Source organism: Meles meles, chromosome 18 (genome assembly GCF_922984935.1).
Source record: "Meles meles chromosome 18, mMelMel3.1 paternal haplotype, whole genome shotgun sequence".
In the NCBI taxonomy this organism is placed as follows: Eukaryota; Metazoa; Chordata; class Mammalia; order Carnivora; family Mustelidae; genus Meles; species Meles meles.
Window position 1 is genome coordinate 11,640,893 of NC_060083.1, and position 18,840 is coordinate 11,659,732.

General features: G+C 58.3%; 1 protein-coding gene across 3 annotated transcripts in view; it reads left to right on the plus strand.

The window, feature by feature from the left end:
* The window catches only part of ANKFY1 (ankyrin repeat and FYVE domain containing 1), a 72,760-nt gene that overhangs the window by 50,506 nt on the left and 3,414 nt on the right, over nucleotides 1-18,840 (plus strand). For all 3 annotated transcript variants that reach the window (XM_045985525.1, XM_045985526.1, XM_045985527.1), the window contains 14 exons: nucleotides 2,519-2,616; nucleotides 4,213-4,441; nucleotides 5,322-5,420; nucleotides 5,625-5,778; nucleotides 6,373-6,541; nucleotides 7,269-7,387; nucleotides 8,016-8,172; nucleotides 8,654-8,854; nucleotides 10,220-10,396; nucleotides 14,847-14,994; nucleotides 15,367-15,457; nucleotides 15,722-15,846; nucleotides 17,245-17,391; nucleotides 18,469-18,559. In XM_045985525.1, coding sequence (XP_045841481.1) covers nucleotides 2,519-2,616; nucleotides 4,213-4,441; nucleotides 5,322-5,420; nucleotides 5,625-5,778; nucleotides 6,373-6,541; nucleotides 7,269-7,387; nucleotides 8,016-8,172; nucleotides 8,654-8,854; nucleotides 10,220-10,396; nucleotides 14,847-14,994; nucleotides 15,367-15,457; nucleotides 15,722-15,846; nucleotides 17,245-17,391; nucleotides 18,469-18,559 — 2,005 coding nt within the window. The remainder of the gene's footprint in view (nucleotides 1-2,518; nucleotides 2,617-4,212; nucleotides 4,442-5,321; nucleotides 5,421-5,624; nucleotides 5,779-6,372; nucleotides 6,542-7,268; nucleotides 7,388-8,015; nucleotides 8,173-8,653; nucleotides 8,855-10,219; nucleotides 10,397-14,846; nucleotides 14,995-15,366; nucleotides 15,458-15,721; nucleotides 15,847-17,244; nucleotides 17,392-18,468; nucleotides 18,560-18,840) is intronic.

Consider the following 18,840-nt stretch of genomic DNA (forward strand, 5'->3'; position numbering starts at 1 on the left):
GCCTTCGGCTCGGGTCATGATCTCAGGGTCCTGGGATCGGGTCCCACGTCAGGCTCTCTGCTCAGCGGGGAGCCTGCTTCCCTCTCTCTCTCTCTCTCTCTCTCTCTGCCTGCCTCTCCATCTACTTGTGATCTCTCTCTGTCAAATAAATAAATAAAATCTTAAGAAAAATAAATAAATAAAAATAAATAAATACAAATGAAAGTAGATCACCCCTCGGGTGACATGAAAGCTGAAGGCACCACACCAGGGGATCAGGAAAGTCTCTGGAAAGGAGATTGTTACTAAATTACTCTTAATTTATAAAGGCGTATTGGTTATTGGCCGTAATTTTATGGTTTCTAATGTAATCATATTATATGAGCATCACATTATATAAGAAATTGGTTCCTTGATGTTTAGGACTTGACCGTGGGGTTGATTTTTAAGATTAATTTATTTGAGAAAGAGAATGGGGGAGAGAGAAGAAGCAGGGGGAGTGGCAGGCAGAGGGAGAAACAGGCTCCATCCCACGACCCCGGGATCATGGCCTGAGCGGAAGGCAGACTCCCGACTGACTGAGCCCCCTGGGCGCCCTGCAGATCCGGTTTTACCAAAGCTTAACACGTACTTGACAGGGACCGCGTTATGTCCGTGTGGCGCGCACGCCTGTGCTCACGTCCCTGCACTACGCGTGCTGCTCTGCCACGCACTCTCCCACGTCACTGGCCGTGGGGCTGCTCGGCTTGCCGGTGAGGGAGGAGGATTACAGTCCTGCACTGTGGGTGTGGATCTGTCCATCTCTCGCTGGCCGTCAGCTTTACTCTGTATACTTCAAGTTTCAGTGCAAGTTCAGGATGACCATTTTTCCTTGTTCCGGTCGTCCTTATGCATGGAATGGGTTCAACGCCCTGTTTCTCAGCATAACACTTTGGCAGGTGGAGGTCGGCGTTGTTTGACAGGGAGGGCTGTGCTCATGTCTTGTGTGCCCCAGAGTGACTGCAGAAGTGAGGACGGGACCGTCATTAGGGCTCACTTAAATTACAGTGGCTCTCTGCTAGGGATGCGGTCACGGTCCTGGAGGGGAAAGGGGAAGGGGCATGAAAAAGCATTTGTCCTTTCTTTAGTTCTTTCTTTTTTAAGTAGTTAATGTGCGATTACTGGTTTCTGGAGTAGAAATCAGTAATAAATCACTTAGGTTTCCGGTGCTCATCACATCAAATGCCTTCTTAATGCCCATCCCCCATCTATCCCCTCCCCCACCCACCTCCTGTGGCAACCCTTTTTGTTGTCTGTCATTAAGAGTCTCTTATGCTTTGTTTCCCTTCCTCCTTTTCTCTTCCCCTTTTCCCTGTGTTCATCTGTTTTTTTCCGTTAAATTCCACGAGTGAGATCATAATTGCATTTGTCTTTCTGTGATGACTTATTTCACGCAGCATAGTATAGTCTAGGTCCATCCATGTCATTGCAAATGGCAAAATTTCATTCTTTTTGATGGTTGAGTACTCCAGTGTGTGTGTGTCTGCGTGTGCGTGTGTAAATACGTACCACGTCTTCTCTGTCCATTCATCTGTCTGTGGCCATCTCTCCCCAGTTTGGCTCTTGTGGACGTTGCTGTTATGAACATTGGGGTGCACGTGCCCCTTCGGATCCCTGTGTCTGTATCTTTGGGGGTAAACACCCAGTAGTGTGATGGCTAGGTCGTAGGGCCGCTCTGTTTTCACCTTTCTGGGGACTGTCCATGCTGCTTCCAGAGTGGCCACGCCAGCTCCCGTTCCCTCCCGTAGCGCACGAGGTTCCCGTTTCTCCCCACCCTTGCCGACACCTGTCGCTTCTTGTGTTGCTGATTTTAGCTGCAGCCCGTTTCTTTATCGTTTTAGTCCTGGTGTGCAGTTTGTGTTCTCAGATAGCATAGCTGCAGCGCACAGGATTTTGCGTTTATCTGAACCGGAAACGGATGTTAGTGGAAAGGGAAACGCTGCTTTGGGGCTAGAACTATTCTACGAGGGAAGGAAGAAAAAAGATGTTTTTTCCCCTAAGATTTTTATTTAGAAAACAGTGCTAAAAGCAGAACATTTCTAAGCCACTTAAGGCCCTGGGGTCAGATGTAGAGGGCATTTTCTGGTGGAACTGAGCGCACGTTGTGCTGCATGTGGCCGTTCTAGGTGCACAGGTGCTCAGACGACCGTTGCCTTTCCTGCGCCCCAGCAGCATCTTAGCCGCACCGGTTCCACAAGGCTGGGGTGCTGTTGGCATCCAGCTGCCATGTGGTGTGCAGAACAGACCCCTCACAACAGAGTCCCCTGGCCCCGGGCAGCGTCCAGTGGCAGACTCTGGAGGAGTGAATGTCTCCTGACTCCCAGACCAAGTCTTGGTTCCACCGAGACATGGGCCTGTCCAGGGTTTGCGTCTACATGCAGAGAGGGCCCGTGTGGGTGTGACGTGGGTGTGGGGTGTGGGCTTGCCTGTCGTGAAAAGGTGGGCGAGGAGGGGCTCGTCCTTGTGCAGGTGGAAAACGCGTGTGCTCCCTGTGTCCCAGGGAATTGCTTACTGCAGCGGGCGGCTGAAGCAGGGAACGAGGCAGCGGCTCTCTTCCTGGCGACCAGTGGCGCCCAGGCCAACCACAGGAACAAGTGGGTAAGTGTGCCGGGCAGCCGGGGGGCGGTGTGGGTCCGTGCCAGAAAGGCAGTGGTGGATGTGGGGGGAAATTAGCTCTTTTCTCAGTTTTTGTCTGAATAATACATGCACTTGGTTAGAAAACCAGACTGAAACGGGTAAAGTTTTGTCCCCAGATACGGGGTGCGAGAGACTGGTGCTTACTGACTCTGGTGGGATCATGAGGGTCACTGAGCATTCCCAGTGCCAGTGTGGAGGGGAGGGGGCTGGAGCAGAAGATGGTCCCACAGAGAAGGACACTGTTGTGAGGCCCTCCACACCGCGACACCTTTTGATGGGGAAGGGTTCGGGAGCAGGGGACCAAGTCCTGTGACACAGGGACACAGGACAGTCCGTGAGGCCCTCCTCACCGCAAAACCGTTCGATGGGGAAGGGCATGGGGGTGGGGGCTGAGTCTGGTGACACAGGGACACAGGACTGTCCGTGAGGCCCTCCTCGCTGTGACACAGGTCGATGAGAAAGGATGCGGGGGCGGGTGGCCGAGTCCTGGGACACAGGGACACAGGGGGACACAGGATGGCCCGTGAGGCCCTCCTCCACTGTAACACCGGTGGATGGGGTAGGGCGCGGGGGTGGGGGGCCGAGTCTGGTGACACAGGGACACCGCAATGGCAGGTGCACATACAGTGCCTGAGCCTGGAAAACTGAGAGGCGGCAACAGGAACACGTTAGTTAGAAATACGGAGGTTGCAGAAAATCAGCTGAGAGGTCAAAGTGGAAATTTCTTTCCAGGGAAAAAGGAAGTGGGATGTTGCTGTGTCTCACAAGGAGCCTTGTCGGGTCTTGACTCTAGACCGATGAGGTGTATTCTCCGAGAGAGTAAGGAGCAGGCCGGCGTGTTCGATTTGAGTCCGTCTGTTTGAGTGGCAGGATGCTGTGTGTGTACGTCTGGGTGCCTGTCCTTCTGTGACTGTTCTGTCCCTGGAAGGACGCGGGACTCTGGCACCGGAGTTTCCTTGGGGAGAGAGGTGGGTGGTGGGGGCAGGGCCGGGAGGAAACTTGCCGTCGTGTGTTCTTGTGCCTCTTGAGTAGCGAGGCGAGTGTGTGGGTTGGCATTTTAAAGTGTTTTTAATGTCAGAAAGTAGGGGAAGGAGGACTTGATCCGAGCTCAAGACGGGGTTGATGGGAGCCGGGCAGAGAGCCCAGTGGGGGTGGGGCAGAAGGGGCGCGGCGACCCCTCGATAGTCCTGTCCCCGCGGGGCCGCAGTTGAGGCTCTGCCCGCCTCCCCGGGGCTGGCTTCCGCGGCATGTCGGGCTTGTGTAGTCGTAACTGTGTGAAGGGCGGTTAGGAACGCTGCCAGACACATACGAGAGGACGAGCCAGGGCGTTTGGAGGGCTCTTGGCCGACGTTAAAGGAACAGAGGCTGATGGCACAGGGAAGGGAGGGACAGACCCACAGGTGTGGGGCATGTCACTGTCAGCTGGTGACAGGATGAGCCGAGGGTGGCGACTGCCCCCGGGAACCCAGGTTTTGGCACACACGCTGTTGTCGGCGCTCCGGGACGGGCACTCCCCTCCTGAGCGTGCTCTGAGGTGTGCCGTTTGCTTGTGTTCAGGGAGAAACCCCGTTGCACACAGCCTGCCGCCGCGGCCTGGCCGGCCTCACCGCGGAGCTGCTGCAGCAGGGCGCCAACCCGAACTTGCAGACGCAGGAAGCCCCGCCGCCGTCGAGGGAGGCCGCGTCCGCCAGCAGCCCCACAGACGGCATCTACCTGCAGACCCCGCTGCACATGGCCATCGCCTATAATCATCCCGACGTGGTGTCTGTCATCCTGGAGCAGAAAGGTGGGCGGTGGGGCCTGCCTGCACCTTCGAGCAGCAGCTCCAAGTCGTGAGTTGTGGAGTCGATGCTGCTTCCGCTGGGGAGTCTTCTCGCCCAGATCCTTCCAGGTCGAGCGAGACGAGCGTGTTTTCTCTGGCTCTGACCGCTGTCGCCCCGCGTATAGCCTTTAGGACAGGGCTTGCCCATTCCACGCCACCTGTCGAGTTATGGCTTTAGAACCGGGGACTGCCTCTCATGTGGATGTTTTCCCAAAGCCCTGCGTCGGCGTGAGCAGTGTCCGAGGACCCTGCGGCCCCAAGTCCTGCTCGGGCCGGCTGTCCTGCCTCAGCCTCCCTGACAGGAGCACCGTGGGAGGAGTGGGAAGGAGGGCCAAGGGCAGCCTCTGCCGTGGGGAGGCCCACTTCCCCAGAAAGGCATGCTTGGGTGCTCCCCTTTCCTGGCCTGGCACTTGTCTTCCTCTTGCCCTGTCCCTGTGACGGTCAGTGTGCCTCCGCTGTGTGCCTCTGGAAGGGAGTGAGGCTGTAGGTAGAGGCACATTCTGGGGGTCCTCACAGGAGTGTTGCGGTGGTGGGAATTCCGTGCCAGGCTGCGGTTTTGACCCTCTCTTCAGCAGTCAGGTATCGTGTGTGTCCATAGTGGGTTTGTTTTCCTTCTGTGAAGATTCACTATTTTAAGCCTTAAAAACTTACTTTTTCCCCTAAGCTCTGCTCCAAAATACCAGGCTCCCAGGCTTCCACCCCCCACAAGAAGAATCGTGAACTCTCTGTGTAGAGGTGATTCTGTTCTAGCCAGTCAGTTAGTTGGAAGCTAAGTAGCTCTTATGCTCTTGAATGTGGTCCATGGATGGTGAAATCAAGTGTGTGTTTCCTTTAAAAATTTTAGCTAATGCTCTTCATGCCACCAACAACTTGCAAATCATTCCGGACTTCAGCCTCAAGGACTCCCGAGACCAGACGGTGCTGGGCCTGGCATTGTGGACTGGTAAGGGATGCCGGAGGCTGTTGGCGTCCAGACGGACCTGCGTCCCAGGGGTGGGGGGAAGGGAGGGGCTGCGCGCACCACGGGGTTTGGGTTAAGCCTGTAACACCCCGTGGAAGCTGCCGGCTTTGAGACGTCGAAGGGGCGTGGGTGTGTTGCGGCGAGATGTTGGGCGCGTGGGGCAGTCGGGGCCTGTTTGCGTCCCAGGCATGCACACGATCGCAGCACAGCTGCTGGGCTCCGGGGCTGGCATCAACGACACCATGGCGGACGGGCAGACCTTGCTGCACATGGCCATGCAGCGGCAGGACAGCAGGAGCGCGCTCTTCCTCCTGGAGCACCAGGCGGACATAAACATCAGGTGGGCGGCGCCGCGCTCTCCCGGCAGGACCTGCTCCCAGCACACTGGGCCCCGGGGGCGGTGGAGGGGAACCCTCCAGGACCAGGCCGCAGTACCGCACAGAGCTCGCTGAAAGGACAGTCCAGAAGCCGTTGTTTAGAGAGCGATCTCGTGCTCCACGAAGAACATTCTAGCCAATGAGCTGTCCGAAGGCTTGGGGGAGAAATGCAGAGTTCAGTTTCTAGTGTTCCCGTATTTCCAGAGGAGTTTATCTTTATCTCCAGTGTCAGGAGACCCGGAATGGCTGAGGAGAGGGAGCGTTCGGTCAAGTGCGCAGACGTGGGGGCAGGTTACCGAGCTGCTGCAGGAAGCAGCTGTGCGCCCGAGTGCACACCAGCACACGCGGGCACTGCGTTACCTTCTGGGGGCACTAGGGTGACTTGGCTGTATTTTTTAAAAAGGCAGAAGGGACAGAGGCTGCTGACGGGTTAAAGTGCTCTGAGGGAGTGTTGGTTCGTGTGAGTGACGTGTCTTTCGGCCTCTGGAATGCGCTGGGGCATGCGTTATCTTTGGGCTCTGGCTACAAATGTTGGCTTTGGGTGCATGTCCTCGCAGGACTCAGGATGGGGAGACGGCCCTTCAGCTGGCCATCAGAAACCAGCTTCCGCTCGTGGTGGACGCCATCTGCACCCGGGGCGCGGACATGTCCGTGCCGGATGAGAAGGGGAACCCCCCGCTGTGGCTTGCCTTGGCAAACGGTCTGGAGGACATCGCATCCACCCTGGTGAGACAAGCTCAGCTCCAGCCTCCGTTTCCGCGTGGGGGTGTTTGTGTCCGAGACTGATTTGGGGTCTATACCTAGCAGTCGCGAGGAACAAGAGAGCTGCCAGCAGCCAGTCAGGTCAGGGATGAGCAGTGGAAAGGCCTGTTCGAGAACTTGCAGTTCAGCGTGATCTTTCCAGCACTTTCTCTTAGGCTGTCTTTACCAGGACCGCCAAGACGCCAGAGAGCTGGGGTGCCTCCTTGGAAGGCCTTCGGTGTGGGCTGCCCTCACTGATACCATGGTGGCAAGTGCCCAGAGCTCTGGTTTGTCTCCCTTACTCAGAGGACAGGCCCCAGGAAGTCCTCACCGAGCTTTCTGATGTGCCTGGTCCCTGCCAGGAGTGCACTGTGCAGCCGGGGCCTCACGTAGCTGGTGGCGACATTCCCTGTGAGTTTCAGGCATGTCCCTGAGGCCAGGGGAGTGCGTCTGTTTCCTGTCCTCCTGGGACACGGCTCCCAAGAGCAATGATAAAGTTGTCTTTCTGTCTTTCTTGTGTTTCCCAAATCCATCCCACAGGACCTGGCACAAAGCAGATTTTAACCTGTGTTCTACAGATCAGTATCATTAGTAGCAAATTGTCAGCTATATCTTGCCTGAAAACAGTGAATCTGATGGTATACCTAGAGCTCAGAGCGGGTAATAGAGTGACTTTGCTGGGCAGTGTTTGAGTCACCTGTGTTTTCTGCAGGTCAGACACGGCTGTGATGCCACGTGCTGGGGCCCGGGGCCCGGGGGGTGCCTGCAGACGCTCCTGCACAGGGCCATCGATGAGAACAACGAGTCTACCGCCTGCTTCCTTATTCGCAGGTCTGAGAACCCCCAGTGTCTCTCGTGTCCTCTTCCTCAGCTGTGGTCTTGGCGTGCCTTGGCGGGTCTGACGTCCCCGGTGAAGGCTGTAGGAGGGCCCCTGCTGTATAAAGTCAGCCAGTGAAGGCACTTGACCCGCTTCTGAGGAGAAGGGCTTGTGTGCCCACCTCGCAGTCTCGAAGCTGAGACTTCCTGCTCTGAGGGCCCTAGAGGCTCCCGTAGTCCCGTCAGGCAAGTTCACACAGTGCAGGCAGGAGGCTGGGGCGATGAAAACCAGATGGCCCCTCTGGGGACCCCCCCGTGCCCCTGCCCGCTGAAGGTGCATGAGCCCTAGCAGGCCCAGGGCACGCTCGGGGTGCAGCGTGCACGGCTGGGACCTTTAGAGCAGTGGTTCTCAAGATGATGACCACACACACATCCCTGGGGGGCCTTTGAAGAGTTCTGATGTCCAGGCTGCCCCCAAGACCAAAGGAAAATCGGTGGGGTCAGACCCGGACGTTGGGTTGTGACTGAGACAGCTGTCCTGGCCGCGGCAGCAGCGCGTTGGGCGGGTAAGGCTGCTGCTGTGCACTTGCCGGTGAGACTCTGGCCGGGTTGGGAGCCTGGTCATGTCCCCCCTCGCTTTCAGTGGCTGCGACGTGAACAGTCCCAGGCAGCCCGGTCCAAACGGAGAAGGGGAGGAGGAGGCCAGAGACGGGCAGACCCCCTTGCATCTGGCTGCCTCCTGGGGGCTGGAGGAGACGGTACAGTGTCTTCTGGAATTTGGTGCCAGCGTAAACACACAGGTATGGAGAATTTCTCTTTCCAGGGAGAGGGATGCTGACGGCAGAATTAGGGAGTAATCTCTTACCTGCCAGGGGCCTTGCAGACTCTGGGTCCTGGGCCTCGGCTTGGCCGTTAGTGGGGCTCAGGGACAGGTGGATGAAGTGACTTCCCCTGGGTCACACAGTCTGCCCCGTAAATTGTAAGACTTTCAGGTGAAGATTCTCCCACTTTGTGCCTTTGTCCTTTCTGCAGGGTGAGGAATGTTTCTTCAGTCCGCTTCTCTTTGCCTCTTACCTCTGTTGGCTGTCCATCTCTGCCAGGAATTTGTCCGAGACTCAAGCTGAGCACTGTGCTCAGATGTCCCGGAGCTCCGTGGAGCACCCGAGTCATATTCCTTGGTGCTTGTCAGTGTCCTGGCCCGTGAGGACGTAGGCTGCCTGCCGCCGAGCGGGCAGTGGTCTCAGGCGAGGCTGACTGTTGGTTCATCTTCTGTCCCTGCAGGACGCGGAAGGGAGAGCGCCTGTACACGTGGCCATCAGCAACCAGCACAGCGTCATCATTCAGTTGCTGATCTCCCACCCCGACATCCACTTGAGCGTCCGCGACAGACAGGGGCTGACCCCTTTCGCCTGCGCCATGACTTACAAGAATAACCGGGCAGCGGAGGCCATCCTCAAGCGGGAGTCTGGGGCTGCCGAGCAGGTGAGGGACCCACACCCAACACTGCGCCCAGTGCCCGAGCTCGGGGGACCCGCGACGCGGAGACTAACCGATGTCCCCAGCCAAACAGGTCTCTTGTCCATGAAGACACCTGTGCTGAAAGTGCTGTCCCCCTTCCTGAAGTCCAGCCGTTCCGGCAGATTGTTGGTGCTGGCGGAGAGCGGGGTGCTCTGCCCCGTGTCAGCCCCACGCTGGTGCCTCGCGCACAGGGAGGCGGGCGTGGCCAGGCCCCGGCAGGGGCATAGTTCTGCGGTGTGCCTTGATGGTGTCCTCTTGTGCCTCTGCTTGGTCTCCGTGTCCCAGTGATGAAGGTCTCTGGAGCTGTGAACTGAACAGCAGGAGCGGCTGGCGTCGGGGCAGCTCTCTGGGGAGAGCGCCTTGGAGGAGCGGGGCTCCGTCCGGGCCGCAGGCTCGTGCCCGGCCTTCTCTGTGCTGCTTCAGCAGCTGCTCGGGGCGGCTGGCGAAGGGCTGGCCGCAGGGCGTCTGGGCGGGACTGGGGTCCCCATCGGGGTTCACGAGTAGCCGCCTAGGGCTGTGACATGGGGACGTGGCAGCTGAACAGAGTGACATCCTGTCGCGGCAGACGAGCCCCGCTCGGGTGCTCAGGCTGCCCCAGCCTGGTGGCTTCGTGTTGGCGTGCGGGCGGGCGGGCTGCGGGCGCTGCTGCAAGGTCGGGAGCAGGCAGCCCCTCATGTTTCCTCACATACAAGGGAGACGGGCACGGTGGACCGGAGTCCTTTGTAGAAACACCGCCTGGGACAGCAGCATGTGCTGTGTGTGTGACTGTGTGTGCGTGCGCTGCCCCCTCACTTCTCACCGAGCACTCGGGGACACGATGGCTTTCATAGCCACAACTTCTCTCTGGCCCGTTGCACGGAACTCCGGTCTGCAGCAGGCTGGCGGCTGCCTCCCCGCTGCGTACTCTTACCCTATAGCCCGATGGAGGAGGAACCTTATGCAACTGCTTGGGGTCGGGCTGCTGTTGCCGCTGCGGTGGGGGGTCCTGGGGGCTGGTCTGAGCCAAGCAGGGGACCCCACAGCTAGTCTCTGCATTCTCCTTTCTCCCCTAGCGCCCCCTTCCTTTTCCCATCCGCAGGTCATCTCTTTCTCAGTTTTCCAAATCAGCTTCTGCTGCCGGAGGGTGCCAGGGCCTCGCACACGTGGTCAGGTGCCCATGTGCAGGGAGGATGTGTTGTGGCGGGGTGCGGGACACGTGCAGTGTGTCGTCTCTCGGGAGGGAGCCTCCTGGACCGGAGGGGCTGGCCACACGTCGCCTCTGGCCGGTGCTCAGGAGGCTCCCTTACGAGGGGAGCCCACTAATGTTTTGGCTCCTTCTTCTTGCCTTAGGTGGATAACAAGGGCCGGAATTTTCTTCATGTGGCAGTTCAGAACTCTGATATCGAGAGCGTCCTGTTCCTGATCAGCGTGCAGGCGAATGTGAACTCCAGAGTCCAGGATGCCTCCAAGCTGACCCCTTTGCACCTTGCTGTCCAAGCGGGCTCGGAGATCATCGTCCGCAACTTGGTAAGTGCCGCGATCAGTGCCTGGGACCTGCGGGCCGGGTCGTGCCGCGTGCAGGAGCTCTCATCGGTGCTGTTCTGGCGCGTTTTCTGAAGCGTTGGCATGAATTTGGGGAGCTAAGCCAGTGCCCTTGGGGGAGCCCTGTGTCAGTGGCAGTGCGTCCTGAGAGCCCAGCCGGTGCCGTGTGCAGGTGCTGGTGTGACGCCTTGAGGGAAAGCAGGATCCGGGGCAGGCCCGGCCACAAGGGCAGGGAGGCCCGCGTCTGCACCGGCGCCAGGCATGTGCTCTCGGGGCCGCTGGCACACGCTTGTGTGCTCTCCTCAGTATGTCACATTATGGTAGTTTCCGGGGTACGTCACAATGGTTCAGTATTCGTGTGGGGTGCAGAGTGACCGCCACGGCAAGTCTAGTTAACATCTGTCACACACGGGTACCCACGCTTTCTTCCGATGAGAACTTTTAAGATTTACTCCTCGCAATTTCAGGTACGCGGTGTCGTGCTGTGCGTTACTGCCCCAGAACTTAACGTGTTTTACTTGTTTTTCTTTTTAAGGTTTATTTATTTGAAAGAGAGAAAGTAAGCATGCACAAGCAGGGGCAGCAGCAGAGGGAGAGGGGGAAGCAGGCTCCCCACTGAACAGGGAGCCCCATGCGGTACTCGATCCCAGGACCCTGAGATCATGACCTGAGCCTAAGGCAGATGCTTAACTGACTGAACCCCCCAGGCGCTCCGGCCTTATGTATTTGTAACTGGAAGATTGTACCTTTTGACTCCCTTCACCCATTTTAGCACCCCACACCCCCCCTCTGAAAACCAGCAGTCTGTTCTCTATCCTGTGAGTTTGGGTTTTTGATTTTTAGATTCTCCATGTAAGTGGGGTCATGTGGTGTTTGTCTTCTCTGCCTTATTTCATGGAGCCTAATGCCTTCAGGGTGCACCCGTTTTGTTACAAAAAGCACGAGCTCGTTGTCTCTGGCTGAGTAGTGCCCATCGTGTGTGCACGCTGCGTCATTCCCTGTCCGTCCGTCATGCACCCTGGGGCCGCTTCCTGTCTTGGCTTTGCCTGTAAGGCTGTGGCGGACGGGGGTGCAGGTAACACCCAGTGTTTGTCCCGCAGCCCAGGAAGCGCATGCGCGCTGGAGCCCTCCCCAGGGCTGCGGTGTGTGGCGTGCGGGCGCGGCTGTGGGCCCAGCCGGTGCTGGTCGGGCCGCCCGTGCCTCTGCGCGGGCCCAAGCTGTGCAGGGTGTCACAGGCGCCCGTGTAGGAGAAGGCGGGTCCCCGACTCGCAGGTGGCTGCCTCTGCTGTCTGTGGAGAACTCAAGGAGGCCAAGAGCAGGTCCAGACTATCAAGAGTTCCCATGCTGGTTGTGCTGGTTGGTTTGTGTGATACTAAAGGCATTTTAAAGCTTTTTGACAGTGTGTACAAGAAACTTGCTCCTTTATCTTTTTTTTTTTTATTAAATAGTGATTTTCCTTTCGACGAATACCCAGTAGTGAAATTACCGGGTCACATGGTGTTTCCGTTTCTCGTATTGAGGAACATCCTCGTATTTGAGGAATGTCTGTGCTGTTCTCCGGAGCGGCTGCGGCAGCCTGCATGCCCGCCCGCCGCGCACAAGAGTCCCCGTTCTCCGCTCCCTCGCCGGCCCCTGCTGTCTCCCGCGCTGCTGATCTTAGCCCTTCTGGCCAGGGTGAGGTGGGGTCCCATCGTGATTTTGGTTTGCTTTTCCCCAATGCCGAGTGATGCGGCGCGTATTTTCCTGTGTCTGCTGGCCGTCTGGACATCTTCTCTGTGGCACTGTCGGGTCCTTCTGCCTGTTTTTACACTGTTCACTTACTTACTGGGTGTTGAGCTGCGGTGAGTTCTGCCTGTAGTTTGGATGTTGGCGCCTCACCAGACGTGTGACTTGCGCATACGTTCTTTCGGTAGGTGACACCTTTTCATTCTGTTGATGATTTCCTTTGCTGTGCAGGAGTTTTTTAGTTTCTGGCCCAGCTTATTTATTTTCGATTTTGGAGTCAGATCCCGAAATCACTGCCAAGATTGACGTCAAGGAGCTGACCACTCCTTAATTCTCAAGACCACCCAGAGAGGTGTAGGAAAGTTTTCACATCTTACAAAGCAGAAAATGTAAGCTCAGAAGTTTCCCTCGAGATTATGAGGTGGTCAGTAGGTGACTGGGATTTTAGCCATTTCTGTTCAGCTGCAAACCCTGTCTTTCCTAGTGTGACACAGTGCCACCCAGGCCGCGGCGCGGTCTGAGCAAGGACGTGGAGACTAGAGTCGTGTGGGCGCTTTCACTAGGAAGGTTCGGCTGGAATTTGGGGAGGGTGTTGGAGCTGTGGTTGGAAGGGCAGGTAGGGTCCAGATTGGAGGGTGTGACACGGCAGACCTAGAACTGTGAGCAGCCTTTACCCTTTGGTGCGGAGAAGTCAAGCAAGTGTGTGAGCTGAGAGCACGTGCAGGTGAAGGGCTTCGTGTCCCCTGGCCGGACCCTGAACCTCCCATCAGACCCAGTACCTGCTGCCCGACTAGCCAGGAGGGCACTTGATTGGCGTTCAGTGTCCCGCCTTCTTTCTTTCTTTCCTTTCCTTTCTCCTTCCCTTCTTCTCTTCTCTTCACACAGTATGAGCTTTGAGCTCACAGCCCTGAAACCAGGAGTCACGTGCTTGACCAGCTAAGCCAACTGGGCACCCCTGTCCCATTTTTGTTTTTGAAAAAGACTTTTTCGAAAATATGACTTGTTATGTGTTGGAGCTGAGGGAGCAGGTACCTCTGCAGTGGGCTGTGGGGGGCAGTTCCGTGAGGTGGGCTGGAGAATGATGATGGGGTCTGGTAGCACCAGGCCCAGACTGGGTGTGGGGACCGGCCACGGAGGCATAGGTGGGCCGCAGAGTCGCAGACAGTCTCAGGCCATGTGTCCTTCCATCTGAGAGCTGGGACAGGTTAGAGGGCCACGGCCCCTTCACCAATGTCGAGCTGCTGCCTCCCTGAAATAGGTGGTGGGAGGGCCTAGAAACAGCTGAACAAACCGTGGCTGTCGGATTCACGTTGGAGCCTGTTCGCATCTAAGAGTGCCTTCACCCAGACCTCTCCCCTCCCCAGTTAACCATCCTTGAGATTAGCTCTGAACCCCAGCACACGCAGCACTTGTGGCCATGGATCCGCCTCTGAATGTCCTCCCGGACCTGTGCGTGCTCGCCCTGAGCGCCCAGAGGTCGCGGAGGCTGGGACTTGGAAGGCAGGGTCCGAACCAGAGCCACGAGGCAGAGTGTCCACACCCGCTGGGAGCCGGCCTGGCTTCCGGCTGCGGGGCAGGCACCATGGACTCTAGCCGCAGCTTGGAAGTCTGTCCAAAAAAGAATGAGTGGACAGGATATTGTCGAAAGGTCCTTCCTGCTTTTGCTTCTGTAATTCTTTGGGTTAATTTCTTTCTTTTAAAAAATGACATAGGAGGGGTGCCTGGGTGACTCAGTGGGTTAAATAAAGCCTCTGCCTCAGCTCATGTCATGGTCTCAGGGTCCTGGGATCGAGCCCCGCATCAGGCTGTCTGCTTAGTGGGGAGCCTGCTTCCCCCCACCCCACCCCTGCCTGCCTCCCTGCCTACTTGTGATCTCTGTCTGTCAAGTAAATAAATAAAATCTTTTAAAAAAAGATGACATAGGAGGGGCACCCAGCTGGTTCAGTCAGTGGTGCGTGTGACTCTTGATCTCGAGGTTGTAAGTTCAAGCCCTATGTTTGATGTGAAGATTATTTAAAATCTTAATAACAACAGAAAATAATATAAACAGAGTATATGCTTATTGTGGAAAACTGCAAAGCATGTAAGGATGTTGAAGCAGGTCACATCTCCCTTATACCCCTAACACCTCTGAGTTTGGTCTACGTGCTTTTACACACCTTCAGTGTGTGTGTGTCTGTCTGTCTCTGCAGATGGGATCCTTCTGTCATCCTGTCTTCTAACTGGCCTTTGTTTGACTTCCTGTATCTTAGATGTCCTTCCGTGTGAAACCACAAATCTTTATCATCTTACTGGGTGCTGTTCTGTTGTTTGGCTGTTCTGTAATTTTCGTAACTGAATCCTTCTTGTGGTCTGGTTTTGCTGCTGTGAGCAGTGGACATCCTTACGCAGTACGGTGAATGTCACTGTCATCCTGTGTGGTCTGTAGCGCAGAGTCTTAGAAGTCTTTGTGTCCTAAGAAGTCCTTAGGACACAGAAGTCTTTTTGTGTCCTAAGGAATGGCTTCTTCACATACCGATAATTGTTGCTTTCTGCTTGCGGCGGGTTTCGCTGGCTTCTACCTCCCCCGGAGCCTGTGCGAGGCCCATGCGGTCCCAGCGTTGCGGGCCGGGTGGGTACGTGGATGTCCGGAGATGGGCGGGCTTGCCGCGGTCGGCAGGACCTGTGCCGGTTGCGGTGGAGAGGCTGCTCAGGTAACCAGCCCGCACAGCTTCTTGCAGGAGCCAGAGTGAATGAGCTGACGAAGCATCGCCAGACGGCCCTCCATCTCGCCGCCCAGCAGGACCTGCCCACCATCTGCTCTGTCCTCCTGGAGAACACAGTGGACTTTGCTGCTGTGGATGAGAATGGAAATAACGGTGGGTGCCCTCCGCAGTGCCCCTAGTCTGGAGGTCGAGGTGCCCCGCATCCCGGCCTGCCCTCCTCAGGGAGGCTGGTTTCCACAGCAGCAGAGCTGTGGCAGGGAGGGCTCTGGGCTGGGCTCCCATGGACTGTTCCGGGCAGCTTCCTCCCAAGCCCTGCAGCGGTTTCTGGTGAAACCCTGAAGTCTTCGCTCTGGGCGACCACAGAAGCAGAGAGCGCGGTCTGCCGGGGCTGCGTGCACGACTCTGTCCTGCGGGGGCAGTGAGGCCGGGCAGCTGTGGCTGCGTCTTGTTCTGAGGGACGTTGTGAAGAGGCCATGTTTCCCATGCGGGTCCTGGGCTTGCCCAGTAAGAGGGTTTACCCTACAGCTCTGCATCTCGCGGTCATGCACGGTCGGCTCAACAACATCCGGGTCCTCCTGACCGAGTGCACCGTGGACGCCGAAGCCTTCAACCTGCGGTGAGTGTGTGTGGTCGGAGCAGAGGCCTGGGCTCCACACCACCTGGCCTGCCCTCACCGCCGTGGTCCCCGTGCCTCGCAGGTCCTCGCTGTAGAACTAACTGGCCAGTAGCGCACTTGACCGACTTTGGTACCTCAGAGTACCTCTACTTTGTAGAGAAACTTTGACGACCTAGTCAGTGTTCTTAAATTTATCCAGCGTTACGGGGGTCAGAAGATTACATCTTTTGTGCATGACCCCGCTTTCCCCACTTGCTCTGTCAGCGGCCAGTCGCCACTGCACATCCTGGGACAGTACGGCAGAGAGAATGCAGCAACCATCTTCGAGCTGTTCCTGGAGTGCATGCCCGAGTACCCCCTGGATAAGCCAGATGCGGAAGGGAACACGGGTACGTCAGCGTGCGTGGCCGCCGTCCCTGCTCCCTGGGCTCCCGCCTCCCGGAAGGGCAGGAGCCCGGGCGCACATGTCATCCTTGGAGGGTACCTGCCTGCGCATCGAGGGGGGCTCTCGGAGCGTCTGTCCCTGGAGCCCCCGTGGCGTTCTGCAGTGCCTGATTTGGGACACGTGCATGTCGGAAGAGTCTGGAGAACTCCCAAGCCACACTCCCATCCGCACGCCTGCCTGCCTGTGTTTCCTGTCCTCCTCTGCCCTTTGTCTGGCCCTGCACGCACTTCCAGAGTGGGGTGTGCTGCGGTGTGTGTTGATGGGCTTCAGAAACGTGGCCCATTATGCACACAGGGGCAGGAGTCTCATGGAGGCCCTCCCGTGCTGCTGCTCCGGCTGCCCACGGTCATGGCGCTAACTCGTGTGGCTGTCCCCGCCTTTCTGAGGGACTCTTGCATGTAGATGCTTGTGCAGTGTCCGCAGCCCCCCTGTTGGTGCAGGCAGCGTGTCCCCATTTTTCGAGTCGGGAAACAGGTGAAACCAGCCTGGGCTCCCAGAGCCCTGCGCTGCTGCCTCCTTCCCATTCTCCCTCCCACCAAACAGCGCCGCCTCGGCCTTTGGCAGCAGCGTGGCGTCCGAGGAGCGTCTGGAACCTTAGACGGGTGCACGTATCCTGTCTGTTCTTGGCCTTGGCATGTGAACGTGTTGTGCTGAGCCTGGGTCTGAGGGAGTCGGCTGCAGGAGTGGGCTGTGGGCCCGGCACCCGCTGCTGTGTGCCGCTGCCTGGGAACCGGAAACGGGCAGGCGGGCACGTCTCCTCAGGCTTCAAGTGCACACACCTGGTTCCCACTGCCTCGCTCTGTTCTCGGTGGTGCCACTGGGTGCTTTTGTGACCTCTCTCTGCCTCATCCCTCATTTGAAATCATTGCCCCCGTCCACCTGCACCGTTGAGAGGACGAAGTGATGGGTGGAGTGCAGGGTGTTAGTGAGGGAAGCGACGGGCCAGCAGAGGGCTGGCGCCTGCATGGGAGGCCTCCCTGGGGTGGAGGGTGAGCCCGAGCTGACTTTTCTCTCTACGTGTTCAAGTGTTTGGGTGTCATGTAACTAGGGCTTTGGCCCCCTGCGCGCGTGCCAGAGTGGGGTAGCTGAGACAGGGGCCTGCCTTCCGGGCCTCTTCCCGCATCTGGTCTCTGCTCACATCTCTGGAGCGGCGCGCTCACCGGGCTCCGGAGCGGCCCTGCACGCCCCGGGCTCCTGGCCCTGGACTGGACAAAGCTGCGTCCCCTGTGGAGGTTTCCCAGAGTGTCCGCAGGGCCTTTGCTGACATGCGCGCTGCCGGGGCCTGTGCTCCCCTCGGCCGTTCCCGGGTAGGAAGGAGCCCTGCTGCTGTTTCGTTTTCCAGTGCTGCTCTTGGCCTACATGAAAGGGAATGCCAACTTGTGCCGTGCCATTGTCCGCTCTGGGGCTCGCCTTGGGGTCAACAATAACCAGGGAGTCAACATTTTCAACTACCAGGTCGCCACGAAGCAGCTTCTGTTCAGACTGTTGGGTGAGTGGCTCCTTCCTGCTCCTCCAAGGCAGATGGTCCCTGTAGGTCGTCTAGATGTCCTGGTGACCTCTGAACCCCAGAATGCGCCCGTGCGTTCCTGGCCCTGTATGCAGCTTCCTGTGAGGGCCGTGATGGGAGAGGGGCTGTGAGCAGTCTCTTCCCAGAGTGCTCTGGGGCCCCATCCACCCCTGGCGCCCCGATCCCCCCAGAGATCCGTGAGCTCCCGGGTCACCCGTGCACGGGTCCAGCAGTCCCTGCACATCTGCGTCCAGGCTCTCCGTGTCCTCTGGGACAGCCTTCTGCTTCCGCCCCCACCAACCCCACCCACCCCGTTCCTTCTGTGGCCAGGAGAGCGGCGCTCTGCTTGGTCTCATATTTGCCAGCGTCACCCCATCCCTGTTGAGGTGGCAGCGGCGCCGGGTGACCTGTCCAGCGTCCCCGAGTGGTCCACAGCAGAGCCGGTGCCCACGCACAGTGCGTCTCGCTCCCGGCGAACCTGCCGTTTGTAGCGCACGTGGGCCGCCTTCTCAGAGCTCAGGGCAGGAGCCGCCCGGGCGCCAGTGTGGAAGGTGCTGGGCGGTGACCAGCCTCGTGCCGTTCCTGCTGTGAGCTCAGGCTGCGTGCATGGGCAGGGCGCTCTGGGCAGCGGAGAGCTGGCGTTCAGCCTAGAGACGAGTCACGGTTCTGTTACGTGTGCTGGTCACTCCTGGCCCAAATGCTCCGCAGCCGACACCAAGCCCTCGGCCACTCTTGCCTCCTCCCGGCCCCTGTCGCCTGTGGTGCTTGCTCTAGGTCCATCCCTTCCCCGCTGGCCCCTTGCCGTGGGGCCCCTGCTGGTCTTCCCGGCCTGCGGTCTCTCTCCCACTGTGCCTCCCGCTCTGGCTGCCCCCGACCGCCTGGGTCCCCCGCAGACGCTGTGCTTTCACAGCGGTGAGCACTGCCCTTCCTGCCTGGCAAGTGCTGGGGCTCCAGAGCCTTCCCCCGTGTTGCTCCTGTGCCCACGTCACTGCGACGGCCCCCAGGTCGCCTGGCACGGTCACTCTGATGGGGACGGGGCCTCTCCGCCCATCCTTGCAGACATGCTGTCCAAGGAGCCTCCATGGTGCGACGGGTCCACCTGTTACGAGTGTGCCGCCAAGTTTGGAGTCACGACTCGCAAGCATCACTGGTAAGACCCCAAGGTCGCCCTCCAGAGGGGCGGTGGCTCTCCTGTCCCTCCCTGCTTCTGCCTTTCTCTGCAAGAAGCCATGGACTTGCCACAGCCCCGCGCTGGCGATGCCACCGTGGCTGGTGCGCGCAGGAGGGTGGGGGCTTGGCTGTGCCAAGAGCCGAGGGGCTGGGCCCGTGAGGACGAGCCTTCCCCGCCGGTGCTGTAATGTGTGTGCGGGGCTGGTGGCACCACCGTGGCCGCTGGAGGCCCCCTCACGCCCCCTTGCTTTGCTTCCACAG